The sequence below is a fragment of the Protobothrops mucrosquamatus genome, unplaced genomic scaffold (genome assembly GCF_001527695.2).
Source record: "Protobothrops mucrosquamatus isolate PMUCROS unplaced genomic scaffold, P.Mucros_1.0 scaffold27, whole genome shotgun sequence".
NCBI classification, from domain to species: Eukaryota; Metazoa; Chordata; class Lepidosauria; order Squamata; family Viperidae; genus Protobothrops; species Protobothrops mucrosquamatus.
In genome coordinates, this window is record NW_015386412.1 from 416,619 (window position 1) to 435,293 (window position 18,675).

General features: G+C 42.3%; 1 protein-coding gene across 1 annotated transcript; it reads right to left on the reverse strand.

The window, feature by feature from the left end:
- Positions 1–2,264: 2,264 nt before the first annotated feature.
- On the reverse strand, positions 2,265–17,159 carry RORA (RAR related orphan receptor A). Its single transcript, XM_015811005.2, has 9 exons — positions 17,013–17,159; positions 13,991–14,132; positions 12,821–13,219; positions 10,837–10,958; positions 10,393–10,525; positions 9,164–9,271; positions 8,709–8,819; positions 8,027–8,139; positions 2,265–3,795 (listed from the first exon to the last, which is right to left on the reverse strand). The coding sequence occupies exons 1-9, from the start codon at positions 17,157–17,159 to the stop codon at positions 3,631–3,633; spliced, it is 1,440 nt and encodes a 479-aa protein (XP_015666491.2). The 3' UTR covers positions 2,265–3,630.
- Between the last annotated feature and the right edge of the window lie 1,516 nt (positions 17,160–18,675).

Sequence of the window (18,675 nt, forward strand, 5' to 3'; positions counted from 1 at the left end):
TCCAAAGACAAGTAGACAAATTCCATCCACAAAAATAATACAAAGTTGATTTGTTTTTTGTTTTTCTTTTTTAGAAAAATTACATTGCTTTCTTTCATTTTTTTCACATTACAAAATCTTTTTTGTTTGTTTCTACCTTTACACAAATCACATTTTATTGCAGGAATAGTTCAAGTGCCACCAAATATTTATAGAAGGGTTAAAAAAATAGAAGTCTCTCTAAGTGGTCCAGACAAGGCTTTATATAGAATATTTTTTCCACCTTCTATTTTTGACTTACATATCTTCAACACATTTTTCTTTATTCCATGGACACTTAATGGCCTAACAACAACCACACACGCACATATTCCACACGTAAAGGGTACACACACTCAGACCTTGATAACCTCATGACAATGAAAAGCTCCCTAAAAAGACAACCAAATTTAAAAGAATGTCACATAGCATGTCAGTTCATAATTCTAAACAATATAAACACGACTGAGACAGAATTGTGCCTTCAAGGCCCAGGACTACATGCCTTCTTTTAAAATAGTGCAATAGGTCCACCAAAATAGGATAGGAGAATGGAAACCCAAATTAATTTTAACTTCCAGTTTTCTGGAGTTCACCTGCAGGTATATTGTGAAGTTTTGATATACCCCACCACGGAGAATGCTACACTTTATATAGCTGAATCCTACCTGGAGTTTGTTATCCAACAAGTATATTAGGCTAGCCAACTTTGGATGTTAAAACTTATTTCTGGAGTTTATGTTTTTGCCAATAGGTTTCCCCTCTGACATTCAAAGTACATATTGCTGATTACTTGTGGCATCTTTCATAAGAGGATTATCAGCATCATTTTATCGTTATCAAAATATAATTTGCTATTAACTAAAAGGAAATGATCAGAACAGAGCAAGCCAGGGAATTAATTCCCTGTGATTCTCTAGGGAAGTCAAAGTTGGACTTTGAAGAAACAGGGAAGGAGGAAGATTGATCCTTTTGAACTTAGGAGCTGGAGAAGGCTCCTAAGAAGAGCATGGACAGCTAAGATTTTTTTTTAAAAAAATGGATCATCCTACAAGTCAACCTAGAATTCTCACTCATGGCTCAAAAGACTAACCTCAAATTATCCTATTTTGGACACATTATTTGAAGACTTAACTCTCTGGAAAAAGTCCTCATGCTGGGAAAACTCAACTTTTTTCTTTCATAGACATGACAGGACATGAACAAACTCTATTATGATTTGTGGACATACATGATCCTACAGAAGGCTTGATAAAGCAAAGAATGAAAATATTCTTCTCAAACATTTTAGCTGCCTAGTAAAGTCATCTCTAGGTCAAGGATAAAGAGCTTGAGATGAGGAGACACATCCCTACAAAGGCTTTATATTCAGATCATTGGGATGCTGAAGCTTGCTATACTTTTAATCTATTTTTTTTAAAGAAGAGTAGCTTGCAAGTCTGGCTGACATTACCACTATCCGTGAATAAAGGTCTCAATCACTTTCATTCTTGATGGCATTTTTACCACCAAAAAGATAACTGGAATCAGAATTCAAAATGGCCCTCAGAATGATTAGTAGTCAACAAATTAAAAATATCTAAGCTACTCTAATAAATGTGAGTTAAGATTCACTGATAATACAGACTGTATTTCAAGAGGCAGGAAAGAGAAATAGGCGAGAATTAAAGATTGTGCAGTTGGTTTCTTTAAATACAGGTGATTCAAGAACTCAACCAAAGAGCCTCGTGTACGTCTGTGTGGATGGAGACCCCATTGAGTTCAGTGGGGCTTCCCAATATATCAAAGGACACAGGATTGCAGCCTTGGTCACTGGCTCTAAACACAGCCGTGAAGACCAGGATTCCAACTGGAACTTCTGGTCAGTTTGAGGGGACCCTCTCCAAGATTTTGAAGTGGCCCAAGGAGCAAATGGAATGTCAAAAGGAGAACTGGAGTCCAACTTGTATCACCGCCTTTTAGATCAGATTTTGCATTTGAATAGGATTGCTCAGGTGGATTTCATTGGCCAGGATATAAATAATTCTTAATATAGAGCTTCTTGCTCCTGATTCTAGGTGTAGGTGGCTAAAGTGTAGCACGTGGTAAGCAGAGCATGAATTCAGATTGTTTTGGATTTCAAAATAGCGGACTGACCGAGATACCAAGATGGCGGTGGCAACTGTGTGATCCAAGCTCCCCGCCCCCCTCCGTGGGAGCTTCTGTTTGGAACGAATTGGGAAGCATGGGTGCAAGTAGCACTTCTTGGTTTACAAAGGAATTAGCCACATGTAAGAGCAGGTTTTTTAACAAGCCTCCAGCCGTTTCAGCAAAAAGTTGGGTTTCCATGCACTGAATACAAGATTTAAGCCCATGGAGACTATCCATGAGAAGAAAAAAATGTATGTACCCTATCTGTCTTAGTACATTGAATCTGTTTCTCTCTCTCCACACACATACACATATACAAACACACACAAAATGTAAACAAAAGTATTAAGACCAATATTTCCAAAACACAAGTGTCTAAATTTGGTTGTCGGAATCCATATTTACTCATCCCAGGAAATGGGCTGATTTTAAAAAGATGTTACTGAAAACCAACACATTTTGTTAAGTGATTAAACATAGCTCTTTTTTTTTTCTTTTCAATCCCCATTGTCAGCAATCTGGTTTAAAAATAGGGATTTTTTTTTCTTTTTTCTTGCTTCTCCAATAAAATCATAGTTTTAAGAACCAGAGAACAGTTTAGAAACTTGACTCCCCTCCCTGCCCCCTTACACAAGACCACGGAAGGGTATCTCATGACCTGGGCCGGCCTCTCTGCCAAAGGAAACGTGGTAAATAGCAGCACAACCCCTTTTGCAGTGTCCTCCTCCTCCTCCTCGCCCTTCCAGCCCTCCCTTAAACTTGGATTTCTGGTGTACATGCAGCACAAACATTGAACACGCCAGCATATAATTTAAAAAGAAAAAAAGGTGCAAAATGAAAGTGCCTTATCAATTCAACAATAAAAGCTATACCAGTTAACTACATTTTTATATTAATTAAAACAATATATAAACAATATCATCTCTTTTGCTATATATTGACTTCATGCCCATTTACCCTGTAATAGATTATAATGCTATTGCTATGGACTCTTTTCATGCCATTCCGCCTGGCGGCAATCACGGTACGGTGAAAAGACATCGTCCTTCATGAAACCATGAGCAAGGTTGTGCAAAACTGATGATGCGGAGCCTCTGCGGTGCACACCAGTCACCGGAGTCAAGCTGGAGATTCGGTTCGGACCTTGTTCGGTGAGCGTCTCTGTGGGCAGTGAGTTACAAGGACAGAGGGAAACCCTCCTTCTGTGTAAACAGAGGCTGAAGACTGAGAAGTCCAGACAGGAAAAAAGGGTCCCTCTGGGTGAGCATCGCAGCAACTGGACCAAGAAGACGAGCAAGTTCGGCCCTTGCTTCGTTTTTCCCCTCCTTCGCCTGGCGCCTCTGCCCGGAAGATGTGCAGTGTGCTGGCTCCCTACGTCTTAAGCAGGGCCACGAAAGTGTCTTGGTTTCGTTTAATCTCTTTCTCTCTTGCTATCTTTCTGCTTGAACGTCTGTCCCTTCTAGAAGGCTCGAGAAGACCCCGTTACCCTTCCATCTGCACCGTCGGCTCAAATTCTGAAGTGAACAACTCCTTGTACAAAGGAGGGAAATGAAGTCGTACAATGTCTGGGTATATTGCTCTGAACGCCATGAGCTTTTCTGTATGTCGTCCACACAGGGCTCTTAAGGTAGACACTTTGCATATTAGCTGTGAGGGGAGAGGCAAAATAGATGCCATCAGTGATGCCATTATTTTCCGGGGTGGGTGGGTGGGTGGGGGGCTTCAAGGGAGCAGTCATAAAAGCTTTTAAGCCCCCCTGAGGAGGATGGGGTGAGGTCATGGTGGAAGGAGAACCTCATGGGTTGCATCAAGCAGCTGTGTTGGTGGCACCAGGCCTTTCTCTTTTTGTTTTATAATTTGCTGCTGTTCTGGCTGAGAAGACTGCTTCCTTGTAAGCTGCCCAGAATTTGGTGTTAAGATGGGCTGCTTTGCCAATGTTTTAAATGACTAAAATATTTAAAAGTTGTAAGTGCTGTAAGATACAACCCCTTTAACTGGCTGCTCATCTTTCATTTATTCAACTTGTTCCCTATTTCCATTGTTAGGGCCTGCAAAGCAACAGGGGTTAGAAAATTTCCGCATAAATGATGCCCAATTTCTAAAGAGTTGACACCTGATCCATTGCTAAGCCTGAGATTCAAAGCCTCTGACTCTAGTTCAGCATCTAAAGCAACTTGAGAAGAAAGAAATACATTATCTATGTTCTCTGGAGCAATTGCTCATAATTTGTTCACCTTTATTATTCAGGTTTATTAGATAATCACTGCAATTTCCTCCATCACATTTTAAACAAGCATCACAAAATATTCCGTAAAAGAGGATGTTAATTCAGTTGAAAGTTGTACGGCTGGTCTAGTTAGTTAAATAGACTTTAAAGTGCAAAAGATTGTGGTAGATCAGGGATAGTCAACCTTGGCTCTTTTATGACTCGTGGACTTCAATTCCCAGAATTCCTGAGCCAGCTTAGTTGGCTCAGGAATTCTGGGAGTTGAAGTCCACGAGTCATAAAAGAGCCAAGGTTGACTACCCCTGTGGTAGATTAATTACCTTTGTTAATATTCCATCTTCTCGATGGTTTTTCTGCAGTACATGTTGAAGCGCAAACTGAATTTTTTGCTGGAGCTTTTCTATTTTTACCTTTTCCTGAAGCCACGATCGATCTAAAAGGGGGAAAAAAGTGGAAGGGGGGGCAATTCAGGTGATTCTTTTCAATTACAATTTGCAGACATTTTATTCATTGGGTTGAAGTCTTGGGTTAACTCCACTACCATAAACAGAGCAATCCAACTCTCCTGATAGCGCTCCAGTCTCAGATGACCTGCCATCTTCCATTCCTTGGTAGAAAGCAAGAGAGGTTGAAGAACATTTGATGGTTCTCCATCCTGTTCTTGTTTCTCTCAAGAAATGGTTCACATTTTCCCTGAAGTTTGGGGGTCAGTCAGAAGGCTTTAAAGTCCAACCAGTGTGAGAAGAGAGCTGCTGGGTCTCTTCAGGAGATAACCAAAAGCACATCTATGCCACGTTATTCCTCTCCTAAAATATCTACTTGACTTTCAGGATTACCAAGCTAAGTGATGACGTCAGGTTTTCAGTAACAAAACCTGCAGACTATTGGAAGTGAACTAAATATATTGCTCTGAAGGAAAAGCAAAACATTTTGGCTCAGGAGCAGAAAATATTCAAGGTGAATTTGAAAAAGCAAAATTACTTCCTCGGATTGATACCTTACCTGCAGATAGTAAAACGAAAGCTGAGAATAATGCAATCTCGTCTTCAGTAAGGTGCATAGAACATAAACTCTTTCCAAATTCAAAAACAAAACTAATGAAATCTTCACAGCCTGCAAAATAAAACAACCAAACAGGGTCTCTTCCAAAGAATGCAAAAGAAGATAAAAAGTGCTTTCAGCTTCTACTTTTGTACTTAGTATACTAAAACTCTGCTTGGTATATTTTTCTAGCTTAAACCCTTAATTTTTCAATTTAAACATCAGGGTATCATTGTATAATACTTAAGTCTCATATAAGGTTAAAGAACACTGGAATTAAATTGTGCCCCTGGGTATTTATGATTATTTTTTTGAGTTATTTCTATAAAATATATTTGTTTATGATAAAAAATAGTTTTCAAAATGCAGCACATTTAGAATATTAATACATTCTAATGAAGCATTTATTGCCTTACCTAATGATTTGAATACATCTGGGCCAGCGTATTTGCCATCGAAGTATACTGTGTTGTTTTGAGAGTCAAAGGCACGACACATTCTGATAAATACAACCTCTAAAGACCCTAATGAAATAGGAAAAGATTTTTCAATGGCAATATTAAGAAATAAGAGGTTTCAGGTTGCTTTTAAAAGTGTGCCTTGTTCACCAGGAGTGCCTTGTTATGGTCTGTAACTTCATTTTTGATTGTATATGTTATTTATTAAATCAATTTCATCTATTTAGTACATATAAAACTAATGGGGGAAAAGTGTTTTCTCCACTTACTGTTAAAGGATCCTTCTAGACTAGCGTTTCTCCACCTTTGCAACTTGAGGATGGGTGGATTTCAACTGCCAGAATTCCCCAGTCAGAATGGGGAAATCCACCCGTCTTCAAGTTGAATTCTGGGAGTTGAAGTCCACCTGTCTTCCAGTTGCCAAGGTTGAGGAACACTGCTTTAGACCAGAGGTCCCCAACCTTTTGGGCACCAGGGACCGGTTCCACAGAGAGAGGTTTTTCCGTGGACCAGAGGGGGCGTGGTTTTGCATGCTGCCTGCATCCCATGAATGGGGCTTTGCTTGTTTGAGCAGACCGGTTGCTGGCATGCTGAGGCCCAGTACCGATCCACGGACCAGGGGTTGGGGACCCCTGCTTTAGACTATCAGTTTTTTGGGTTCCTCTGAGAATCTGTTAGCAACATGTCACAAATAATCATCATACTTTATGGTAGCGATTCTAGGATTAACTGAAACAAATGTGGATTTCAGCATTTGCCTTACTCTGTCACATAATTTCCTTGTCTGGGTTCTTCTTTACCACCAGGAAGGAACACATGGCCTCCTCAAAGGCTAAGGTCACATCCTCCATGCAATAAATGATATGATGAACAAGGTTTTCAATAGATTGCAGGTGGTCTTGGTTGAGTTTAGGAACAACCTGCTCTCCGATAACAAATGGAGTTTCTACTTTTCATGTTTTATTCATCGTAAAGGGCTTGTTCCTGCCATTTTTTAAAAATTTAACTGTGGTTTANGTGAGGGGAGAGGCAAAATAGATGCCATCAGTGATGCCATTATTTTCCGGGGTGGGTGGGTGGGTGGGGGGCTTCAAGGGAGCAGTCATAAAAGCTTTTAAGCCCCCCTGAGGAGGATGGGGTGAGGTCATGGTGGAAGGAGAACCTCATGGGTTGCATCAAGCAGCTGTGTTGGTGGCACCAGGCCTTTCTCTTTTTGGTTTTATAATTTGCTGCTGTTCTGGCTGAGAAGACTGCTTCCTTGTAAGCTGCCCAGAATTTGGTGTTAAGATGGGCTGCTTTGCCAATGTTTTAAATGACTAAAATATTTAAAAGTTGTAAGTGCTCTAAGATACAACCCCTTTAACTGGCTGCTCATCTTTCATTTATTCAACTTGTTCCCTATTTCCATTGTTAGGGCCTGCAAAGCAACAGGGGTTAGAAAAGCTGAGGGACAAAGAGGAGTGGTCCTTCCCCTCTAATCAAATGTTATCTTTCAGAAGCATTATGGGCTATAGGTGAGCAGGGGACCCATAATGCTCATCTAGCAATAGTGGCCTTATCCATGGGGATCTCTTCTTCTGGTAGCAATGTCAAAAAGGATATAAAGAAAGTTGGATTCCTCCCAAGAGGAAGAATCATTCTTCATACAATTTTAAGAAATATCTCCCTAACATTAAAATTTCCGCATAAATGATGCCCAATTTCTAAAGAGTTGACACCTGATCCATTGCTAAGCCTGAGATTCAAAGCCTCTAACTCTAGTTCAGCATCTAAAGCAACTCGAGAAGAAAGAAATACATTATCTATGTTCTCTGAAGCAATTGCTCATAATTTGTTCACCTTTATTATTCAGGTTTATTAGATAATCACTGCAATTTCCTCCATCACATTTTAAACAAGCATCACAAAATATTCCGTAAAAGAGGATGTTAATTCAGTTGAAAGTTGTACGGCTGGTCTAGTTAGTTAAATAGACTTTAAAGTGCAAAAGATTGTGGTAGATCAGGGATAGTCAACCTTGGCTCTTTTATGACTCGTGGACTTCAATTCCCAGAATTCCTGAGCCAGCTTAGTTGGCTCAGGAATTCTGGGAGTTGAAGTCCACGAGTCATAAAAGAGCCAAGATTGACTACCCCTGTGGTAGATTAATTACCTTTGTTAATATTCCATCTTCTCGATGGTTTTTCTGCAGTACATGTTGAAGCGCAAACTGAATTTTTTGCTGGAGCTTTTCTATTTTTACCTTTTCCTGAAGCCACGATCGATCTAAAAGGGGGAAAAAAGTGGAAGGGGGGACAATTCAGGTGATTCTTTTCAATTACAATTTGCAGACATTTTATTCATTGGGTTGAAGTCTTCGGTTAACTCCACTACCATAAACAGAGCAAGCCAACTCTCCTGATAGCGCTCCAGTCTCAGATGACCTGCCATCTTCCATTCCTTGGTAGAAAGCAAGAGAGGTTGAAGAACATTTGATGGTTCTCCATCCTGTTCTTGTTTCTTTCAAGAAATGGTTCACATTTTCCCTGAAGTTTGGGGGTCAGTCAGAAGGCTTTAAAGTCCAACCAGTGTGAGAAGAGAGCTGCTGGGTCTCTTCAGGAGATAACCAAAAGCACATCTATGCCACGTTATTCCTCTCCTAAAACATCTACTTGACTTTCAGGATTACCAAGCTAAGTGATGACGTCAGGTTTTCAGTAACAAAACCTGCAGACTATTGGAAGTGAACTAAATATATTGCTCTGAAGGAAAAGCAAAACATTTTGGCTCAGGAGCAGAAAATATTCAAGGTGAATTTGAAAAAGCAAAATTACTTCCTCGGATTGATACCTTACCTGCAGATAGTAAAACGAAAGCTGAGAATAATGCAATCTCGTCTTCAGTAAGGTGCATAGAACATAAACTCTTTCCAAATTCAAAAACAAAACTAATGAAATCTTCACAGCCTGCAAAACAAAACAACCAAACAGGGTCTCTTCCAAAGAATGCAACAGAAGATAAAAAGTGCTTTCAGCTTCTACTTCTGTACTTAGTATACTAAAACTCTGCTTGGTATATTTTTCTAGCTTAAACCCTTAATTTTTCAATTTAAACATCAGGGTATCATTGTATAATACTTAAGTCTCATATAAGGTTAAAGAACACTGGAATTAAATTGTGCCCCTAGGTATTTATGATTATTTTTTTGAGTTATTTCTATAAAATATATTTGTTTATGATAAAAAATAGTTTTCAAAAAGCAGCACATTTAGAATATTAATACATTCTAATGAAGCATTTATTGCCTTACCTAATGATTTGAATACATCTGGGCCAGCGTATTTGCCATCGAAGTATACTGTGTTGTTTTGAGAGTCAAAGGCACGACACATTCTGATAAATACAACCTCTAAAGACCCTAATGAAATAGGAAAAGATTTTTCAATGGCAATATTAAGAAATAAGAGGTTTCAGGTTGCTTTTAAAAGTGTGCCTTGTTCACCAGGAGTGTCTTGTTATGGTCTGTAACTTCATTTTTGATTGTATATGTTATTTATTAAATCAATTTCATCTATTTAGTATATATAAAACTAATGGGGGGGAAGTGTTTTCTCCACTTACTGTTAAAGGATCCTTCTAGACTAGTGTTTCTCCACCTTTGCAACTTGAGGATGGGTGGATTTCAACTGCCAGAATTCCCCAGTCAGAATGGGGAAATCCACCCGTCTTCAAGTTGAATTCTGGGAGTTGAAGTCCACCTGTCTTCCAGTTGCCAAGGTTGAGGAACACTGCTTTAGACCAGAGGTCCCTAACCTTTTGGGCACCAGGGACCGGTTCCACGGAGAGAGGTTTTTCCGTGGACCGGAGGGGGCGTGGTTTTGCATGCTGCCTGCATCCCACGAATGGGGCTTTGCTTGTTTGTGCAGACCAGTTGCTGGCATGCTGAGGCCCAGTACTGATCCACGGACCAGGGGTTGGAGACCCCTGCTTTAGACTATCAGTTTTTTGGGTTCCTCTGAGAATCTGTTAGCAACATGTCACAAATAATCATCATACTTTACGGTAGCGATTCTAGGATTAACTGAAACAAATGTGGATTTCAGCATTTGCCTTACTCTGTCACATAATTTCCTTGTCTGGGTTCTTCTTTACCACCAGGAAGGAACACCTGGCCTCCTCAAAGGCTAAGGTCACATCCTCCATGCAATAAATGATATGATGAACAAGGTTTTCAATAGATTGCAGGTGGTCTTGGTTGAGTTTAGGAACAACCTGCTCTCCGATAACAAATGGAGTTTCTACTTTTCATGTTTTATTCATCGTAAAGGGCTTGTTCCTGCCATTTTTTAAAAATTTAACTGTGGTTTATTTTTTCCCAGCAGCAATTACTAGTCCTCCCGGAGCAACGGAGTAACCTGTGATTGACAATAATTGAGTGGAAAGTTTGTACTTTTAGCTGTTGAGAAGATTGGATTCCCATTGCAACCCACACTGCACAATGCTTCAGACAAGCAGACACATTTCACAAAAGGCACAAACCTGCTTTTAAAAGCACAATTTGATCGTTTTGGCATAGTTCCATAAAGCCGTCGATGCGTTTGGCAAACTCTACGACATACTGTATTGCTTCCGTTATCTTCACCGCACACAACTGCCACATGATCTCTCTTTGCTGGGGAAGAGAAAGAAGACTTAAGGCTGAACTCTTCCCAGGAAAGACTCCGAACGATTAAAATGCATTCGATTTTTAAGGAAATCAGAGTATCGGTCTGGACTCGAACAGCCCTACTGCTTGTTTGAGATGTTCTGGTCACCAGGTCACCTTTTTGTTATTCAATTTGCAAGTTTAATTACAATACCTTGATATTTTTAAAATTTAAAACCTATACTGCAAAGCCCTTGGAACCCAGGGAAAGGGGGGGGGGGTTTCATCTCTACAATCGATCTTTAAAAGAAACAACCCCATTGGCCAGAAAAAAATACCTTGCTCTGATAGTTCTCAATTTCTTCCTGCAGAAACGTTTGCCAGGTGATCTGTTCCAGCTCTTCCCTCAAGTACTGGCAGGTTTCCATGTGTGACTTAGAAATGTTCTGTGCCAGGTGTTCTGGAAAAGCAAAAGTTCCCAGGCATTAGCCAAGAGGCCACACAGGTTCCTAACTCGCATCTCCTAAGTCGCCAGTTCTCATTAGCAGCAAATCTGCACAGGGCTGAAAGGAGGCTTCTCAGCGCCTGTCTGCATCCTCCCCCCCCCACCGGCTTCAGGTCCTGACAGTGGCTGTGAGCGATGGGTGACTGGCCCTAGATCCAAGCAATTCTGGCCAAGCTGCCGTTTTCCAGACGTTTAAGATATGAACTCGGCTGATGGCTGGCTGGCTGGCTGGCTGGCTCAGGTCGCCTGGCGTCTGTCTGAATGACACCGTTTCTGATCGCTTGAAGAGGAGAGAGGGCTACGGGACGGGCAGGGGAGGAAACTGTAGCATCTAAATGCTGCTGCACTGTATTTGAATGCCATTCAAAGCATCCAGGCCTTTTTGAAGAAATGACCTAAGGAGCTAGTCAAGAAAAGGCTGCAGACAACACATTCACTTTTTTATACGGGGGCGATTTCCCCCAATTATTATCCCATATTACCTGCAAGAGAGAGGCTGCTATTGCTACATCCGTCCAAGGACAGAAGAGTTTGGCCCAGGCTGGGAAGCCTTTGCTCAACAGGAGCCCTTGACTTACAATCTCAACCGGGATCAGAATTTCCATTGTTAAACAATGGAAATGAATCCCATCCAGTTTTACAACCTTTTTGCCATAATTGTTCAGGGAATCACTGCAGTTCTTAAGTGAACCATGCAGTCCTTAAACAAACCCAGCTTCCCGCATTGACTTAGCTTGTCGGAAGCCAGGTAGGAAGGTTGCGAGTGGGGATCACGGGACCCTGGGCCGCTGCAACCGTCATAAATACAATAATGCCCAAAGTTTGATCACTTGACCACGGGGATGCCGTGATGGTCGTAACTGTGAGGATTGATTGCAAGTCACTTTTTCAGGGCCACTCCAATTTAGAACAATTGCTAACCAAATGGTTGTAATTCAAGGACTATCTTTCATTGTTGTACACAATTGCTCTTCAAACAGATTTCACGTAGGACAAAATTGTAAATAATTTTCACCACCAAAAATACTCCTCTTGGCCGTGATTTGGCAGACAGACCCACATCTGACTTCTTTGTGTAAATGGGCTGTCTGCACACCAGGCTGTGCAGGTTTCACAAGCACATTTTTTAATCACAGGTCCGGCAGCCCCCAAATAAAGTCAGATGAAGCGGCTCAATTTCATAAGCCATTAAATAGGGGAGTCCCAGAAATAGCTGCCTTAATCACTAACTAAAGCGTTTCTCTGTGGAAATGAATGTGAGACATGCAAGAACGCAATACTGTAAGCTTAGATCCCATTTTGATGAGGGATATATTTGGATTTTCTGCATTGTACATCAGGTCTTGGATGAAGCTGGTATCTGCTAAGGTTGCACTAAGTCCATTGGCCATCTTCACCCAAAAACCTGCCTGTTGGGTCATCATTACTGCATGGGGAGAGTTAGACAATCAGCTCCCTTCCAGAAAACATCCGATATGGCTCTAACCCAACACTCACACAACCTCCCCTTCTTTGAGACAGCCTGGAAGACCAACAAAGCTAAAATAGCCAAGCTGAGGGGTCCTTGGTGCTCTTTGAGCTTGGTGGCTTTCTTGCAGATGTTTCATGACCCAAACTGGGGAACCTCATCAGCGCCAATCGATAGCCAATCTATCAACCCACAAAGCCCAAGCACTCTTCCTGAGCCAAGCTGTATCTAGAGGAAAGGACAGGATTCTAGGCCCGGAGACCCTCTTGGGAGGGTGGGGTGTCGCTTTCCATCCAAAGGCAATTAAGAGAGCAACTACGGGACAGGTTTCCCCCCTCTGTATCATTACCTAATTCTGCCATGGACACAGTAGGAGAGGTCTCCCCATTGGTAAAGGAGCAATATGGAAAGAAGCCCGTCGTGGGTGTGTAGTCACAGATTGGTTCTGGTTTGATGCCATTAATATCAAGCCCCGACTGGTCTGGAGAAGGCTGTATGTCTAAGTAGAAGCTGCTAACCGCAGAGTCGGCTTTGCTACCTTCAGGAGGGTGACCATCTATGTAATTACTGAGGTCATCGTGCAGGTCCGTCAGGCCATTAGCCGTGATGCTGTAGCTCGGGGTCAGCGGCTCCGCTTCTCCAGGGGGCTGTTGGTGGTCTCGCTGCTGCTGCTGCTGCATCCGATGCTTCTGGACCTCTGCGTACAAGCTGTCCCTCTGTTTTTTGGACATGCGACCAAACTTGACGGCTGGAAGAGAGTCAAAAGCAACAGCTTTGGTCACCTTCCCTTACCGCCAGGCCAGCTCTTGGGAGACGGCTACGTTCAAAGGCCACATCCACAGGATGACGCGGTCAGCCACAGGGAAGTCCACCCATCTTTAAGTAGCCCAGATTGAGAAGCCTGACGTGGAAGAATCTGAAGGGATGATTCATATGTGGGCAAAAATCAAAAGGGCCATCTCATATGAAAAAGAACACCACTGTCAGGCCTAAATTTCAGCTAGATAAAAAAAAAAAGTACAAAGGTGTTTAACTTGCAGAAGTGCCTAAATGTAGGGTTCTCTGATGCAAAAAAGTAGATTTTTTTTCTCTGAATCACAGGAATCTGCATCTCTGATGTCATTTAAAGACAAACATTTAAAACCCTGTTGGGATTCAGACTTGTCTGAACACTCAGATTTCAGAATACATCTGAAAAGAAAGAAGGAAAGGAAGGAAGGAAGGAAATTTGAAGTTACACTTTTCAATGTGAGGAAACGTCTTTTTGAGAAGCCACACATTGGTGGCTTAAATGCAAGTGTTGTAGTGTCGAATGACATGATAACATTTGGATAATTATATGTAGCGTGGATGCAGGGAACCAAAAACCCCAAGGCTGTTAAGCAGAGGGGATTTCAAAATGAATTGTTTCAAGGTAGTGGAGAAGCTGGCAAAAGCCAAGGAGGGTCTCTGTCTGTCTGTCTGTCTCTCTCTCTCTCTCTGACCCACAAGAGAGCCGACTGGGGCTGGGGGAGCTCACCGTCTCGAGACATCCCCACAGCGAGGCATTTCTGCAACCGGCAGTGCTGGCAGCGGTTCCTACTGGTCCGATCGATTAAGCAGTTTTTCTGACGAGGGCAGGAATACGTGGCGTTGCTTTGCTGACTTCTCCTGAAGAAACCCTGCGAAGGAGTCCAAGAAGACACAGGTGAGAACAGAAGGTGTGCTGTATAAGTGGTCCTCCTCTTACCACCATCCATTTAGTGACCACCTGAAGTTGCAACGTCACTGCAAAAAGCGACTTATGACCGTTTGTCACACTTACAACCGTTGCAGCATCATGTGTTCAGAATTCAGACACTTGGCATCTGGCTCGTATTTATGACGGTTGCAATATCTTGGGGCCACGGGACCCCCTTTTGTGACCTTCTGACGAGCGAAGCCAATGGGGGGAAGCCGGTTTCACTTAACCACCGTGTGACTAAACTGCAGTGATTCGCTTAACAAGTGGGGCAAGAAAGGTGGTAAAATGCGGCAAAGCTCACTTAACAACTGTCTCCCTTAGCAACGTAAAATTTTGGCTCAATTGTGGTCGTAGGTTGAGGACCACCTGTACAGTCGATTCTTAGGGCAGGTCCTAAGAGCGTTATGATCTTGCCGGCTGAGGAATTCTGGGAACTGAAGTCCACAAGACTTAAAGTTGTCAAGGTTGCAGATCCCTGGTCTAAATCATTTGCTGGGGACCACTGAGGAGGCCAAAGAGTTGGTCTGCAAAGAGGAAACAGCTTCACTTCCTCTCCCAAGAAAGTAAAGGCCCATTTTGGGCACTTTGGGCCGGTGTGTGTGTGTGTGTGTGTGTGTTTCTGGGCTTCCCTTTTCTGTGAGCCACAAAGCTCGTGTTTGGTCTTTTGACAATTTTCATTTAATGAATTGATTCCTACAGTTCATTAACATGCCCACTTCCACTTCTGTATACACATATGTCTTAATTAGCTGCTCATTGGCTGTTTAATTACAAGAAAACAGCTGACAGCTGCCTTGGTGCCTTCTAATGGCAGCCTTCTGAAAGGGATACACACCAGCCTGTGACAACAAAGACTTATTCATAATCTCATGATTTATAGCTAACAGTTACAGATTTCCATGTATCATTACCTTTCACAATATTCCAATAATTGCCAATTAGGAACCAGAGAGTTGTTTTTCCCTTACTCTACGGATTTTCTACCCCTAATTCCGAATTTTTAAAACAAACATTCTTTAAAAAAACCTCTATTCCGCTTACAGAACTTTGGGATCACTTGGCAAAGGATTTGTCTACCTTCTAGCCTGAAAATTCATCTTCTGCCCCGAAAATTAGGATATTGTTTAATCACTCTCTAGGATATTGACTAGCTTGTGCTAAGAAGTCCTGTACCGTTAGGGTGGCCAAGGCTCCTGGCTCATGGAAGACAATTCTGGATCCGAGAAATGACCATTTATTTAAAACATCCTGTTTTATTTACCAAATTTGTCTGCTTATTTTATTTATTAAATTTGCTTGCCACCCATTTCTCCACAAGGTATTTGAAGGACAATCCAACTCGAATGTAAAAATTCCTCCAAAGCGAAAGCAGAAGATTCTCAGAACAAACATTGTTCAATTTTGCTTCCTGTTCACTCCATCCGATCAAAATAAAAATACAGGGAGTCCTCGGCTTATGACCACAATGGACTCCAAAATTTCTGTTGCTAAGTGAGACAGTTGTTTTTGCCCCATTTTATGATCTTTCTTGCCAAAAGCTATTAAGTTGTTAAGTGAGTCATATGGTCCTTAAATGAATCTGACTTTCCCATTGACTTGGCTTGTCAGAAGGTTGCAAAAGAGGATCACGTGACAGAGGGCACTGCAACCGTCATAAATATGAGACAGTTGCCAAGCACTTGAATTTTAATCAGGTGACCATGTGGGGATGCTGCAGTGGTCATTAGTGCGAGAAGTAGCCACATGCCACCTTTTTCAGTGCTGTCGTAACTTTGAACGGTCAGTTCAGGACCACTTGGACTTCCTGGCAAACACACAGGTGCCCTCAGAGGCCACCTCTGGCTGCGGTGTGAGAAGGTGTGTGGCCAGCACAGCTCTTCAAGGGCAGGGTGTTGTTGGTGCTGCAGTGACCTTCGCCTTGGGTAGACAAGAGGCGACGCAGCGATCTCTCGGGAAAGCATCAGAGAGAATAAGAAAGACTTTCCCAGCAGCATTTCCACCTGGCAAAGCCTCACCAGCCCAAACTATAGAAAGCAACGGAGCCACAGTCTTTCTCAAAAGCGACTTTTCTTTCTAGGAATGTCCCTTTCAAGAAAGAAAATTCATGTTTTCCCGGACACTCAGGACAGACGCCGATCCTGCTCAGAACATTAGAAATGGAAGAAGAATCCAAAGGAACCTCCAGCTGCAGGATAAGCCAGCGTCAAGGCAGCCTAAAGCATGTCCAGCCTTGGCCACTTTAAGACTTGTGGACCTCAACGCTCAGAATTCCCCAGCCGGCCACGCTTGGGAGTTGAAATCCACATGTGTTAAAGTTGCCAAATTTGGACAACTCTGCCCTAAAGCCCCTTCTGCTTTGTTGCTGCAAACCACTGCACCTCTGTGAAAGCACAAAGCAGTAGGGCAGTCCCTCAACGCTTCAATTGTTGAAATTAAGTGCCCAATTCGCTCCCTGAATTTAGACAACAGCCGCTCAAATATATAAGGGATGCCCTTTTTCATTTCAAGGGCAGGATGAAAAGTAAATGCACCCCACCAGGAATGCCGGAAAGCTTCAGGAGAGAAATTGCAACTGGAAGTTTTAAAATCCGCCCAGGGCAGATTATTGATTGTATGTAATATTGCTAACCGGATTCAGTATTTCATCTTGCAGAAAGACAAATAAGTCAGTGGATAAACAGATACAATAATTTCCTCTCTCTCACATAAACACGCACACACACACCCCAACAATAAGTGTGTTTCTCTCTGTGTGTATATGTATGTCTCTCTTTCTTTCTCTTTCTCTCTCAATCTCTCTGTATAATATAAAGCTTACCTTGCAACCCTCACAGGTAATCACACCATAATGGATTCCTGAAGATTTGTCTCCGCAGATCTTGCATGGAATAATTTCAATTTGAGCTGCAACAGAAGCACGCCACCAGTTAATTATATTTTCTTTTAAATACCTTATAAAGAGCATTCCCTGATCAGCATTTGTACATTGAAAACTAATAACCTGCTCAACATTCTACCACATTAACTATTCATTGCTGAACGGTGCGGCTTCCCCCAGGGCCTTGTACTAATTCATGGCTGCTTGTTATATAATAGCTTTCAGGTTATTAAAATGGGCCATTTGAGAGGGGGCTTAAAAATGCACAATGTCAGATTTAGCGTTTCCAAATCTAGAAGGACTGGACTCAAGAGGTCTCACTTTGGCCAACACGGTGCAGGGAAGAGAAACCACAACAGATCTAAAGACGGCAACCTACAATTGCGTTGATCTCATAAAAGCTAAATCGCTACGATACCGTTCAGATAAAATTCCAATCAAGCTGGCTTGCTCAAATCTTGGCCCACTGGGTAAGAAACCACAGAGATTAAAAGTACAATTTTGCAGCCTGATTTCCCTGTTGCTGGGATGGGCTCATTATATGCCAATCTACCCATTTCATGCCCTCCCAAGGATCAAGAGTCTCCCCCAGTATCTGCTGTCCTTCAGATGTCTTGGATGACCGAGACCATCCTCCACCTGGTCAGCAGGACCATCACATCTGGCGGACTATAAATTGGGGACGATTTTCTTAGATCAACGGATGCACTTCCGAATTATACAAAATGAATTAATTCCAGGCGAAGATAATTAGTTATGGGTTGGAAATCATCTGGTTTATATTTAAGTAAGACATGTGACGATTCTAATTGGTCCCACTGAAGTCTACTCATATGGATCACCTTGCTGGTCTTCTGAATGACCTTGACTCAGATCTTCAAGAAGAACCTGGCAAGAGACACAGCTGTTCTTTGGAAGAGAAAACTGCCCCCCTTCACTCAACCGTTCTCCACAACCCCTCCACACCTTTTCAGATTGACAGACAGCGAAAAGTTAAAGCACAGTTAATTCTCTTGTTGACATCCATATTGTTGCCAAGAACCTCTTGGCGTGTCACGTTCAAGCTGTTGGCCATCGAGGTTGCAAGACAGCAGAGAATCACCATGCTTTGAAGGTTTGGGTTACAGAAGGTTAAGCCTTCACAGAATAATCGTTCCTGGAGTTATGCATCAGGATGGTGGCTTTTATCCACCAGAATGGAACAGGTGGCAAACTCATTTATGGAGAGGTGGGGCTGACGGGAGGGTCCTTCTCAAGCACACAGGCCTTGGCGTCTGGTCTCAACCTGGGCCTGGATTTTGTCTGCACGGCTGGATAGAGAACAGATCCGGTAATCTTAGACTATGCCAAAGATGGAGTTAATGTGGAGGAGCAGCAGAGGCTGTTTTGGGGATCAAGGAATGGCGAGATGAGCGAGGTCCCCATTGCCGAAAACAGGTAGTCCTCAGCTTACGACCACACAGTTGGGACCAGAATGCCAGTCGTAAGTCACTGCGGTCATAAGTCAAGGCACCACATCACTAGGCCCAACTTTTTCAACCATTTGTAATTGCAGTTGTTAAGTGAATCTCACGGCCGTAAGTCCAAATCCACTCTTTCAAAT

Bases quoted from the DNA above. Each gene is read 5' to 3' on its own strand.
- RORA (XM_015811005.2), bottom strand. From the start codon at position 17,159: ATGCTCTTTATAAGGTATTTAAAAGAAAATATAATTAACTGGTGGCGT. The intron at 10,959-12,820 runs GTAATGATACAG...TTGCTTTTCCAG, and splicing joins TGTGTCCATGGCAGAATTAG to AACACCTGGCACAGAACATT. The intron at 10,526-10,836 runs GTATTTTTTTCT...TCTCTTCCCCAG, and splicing joins TTGAGAACTATCAGAGCAAG to CAAAGAGAGATCATGTGGCA.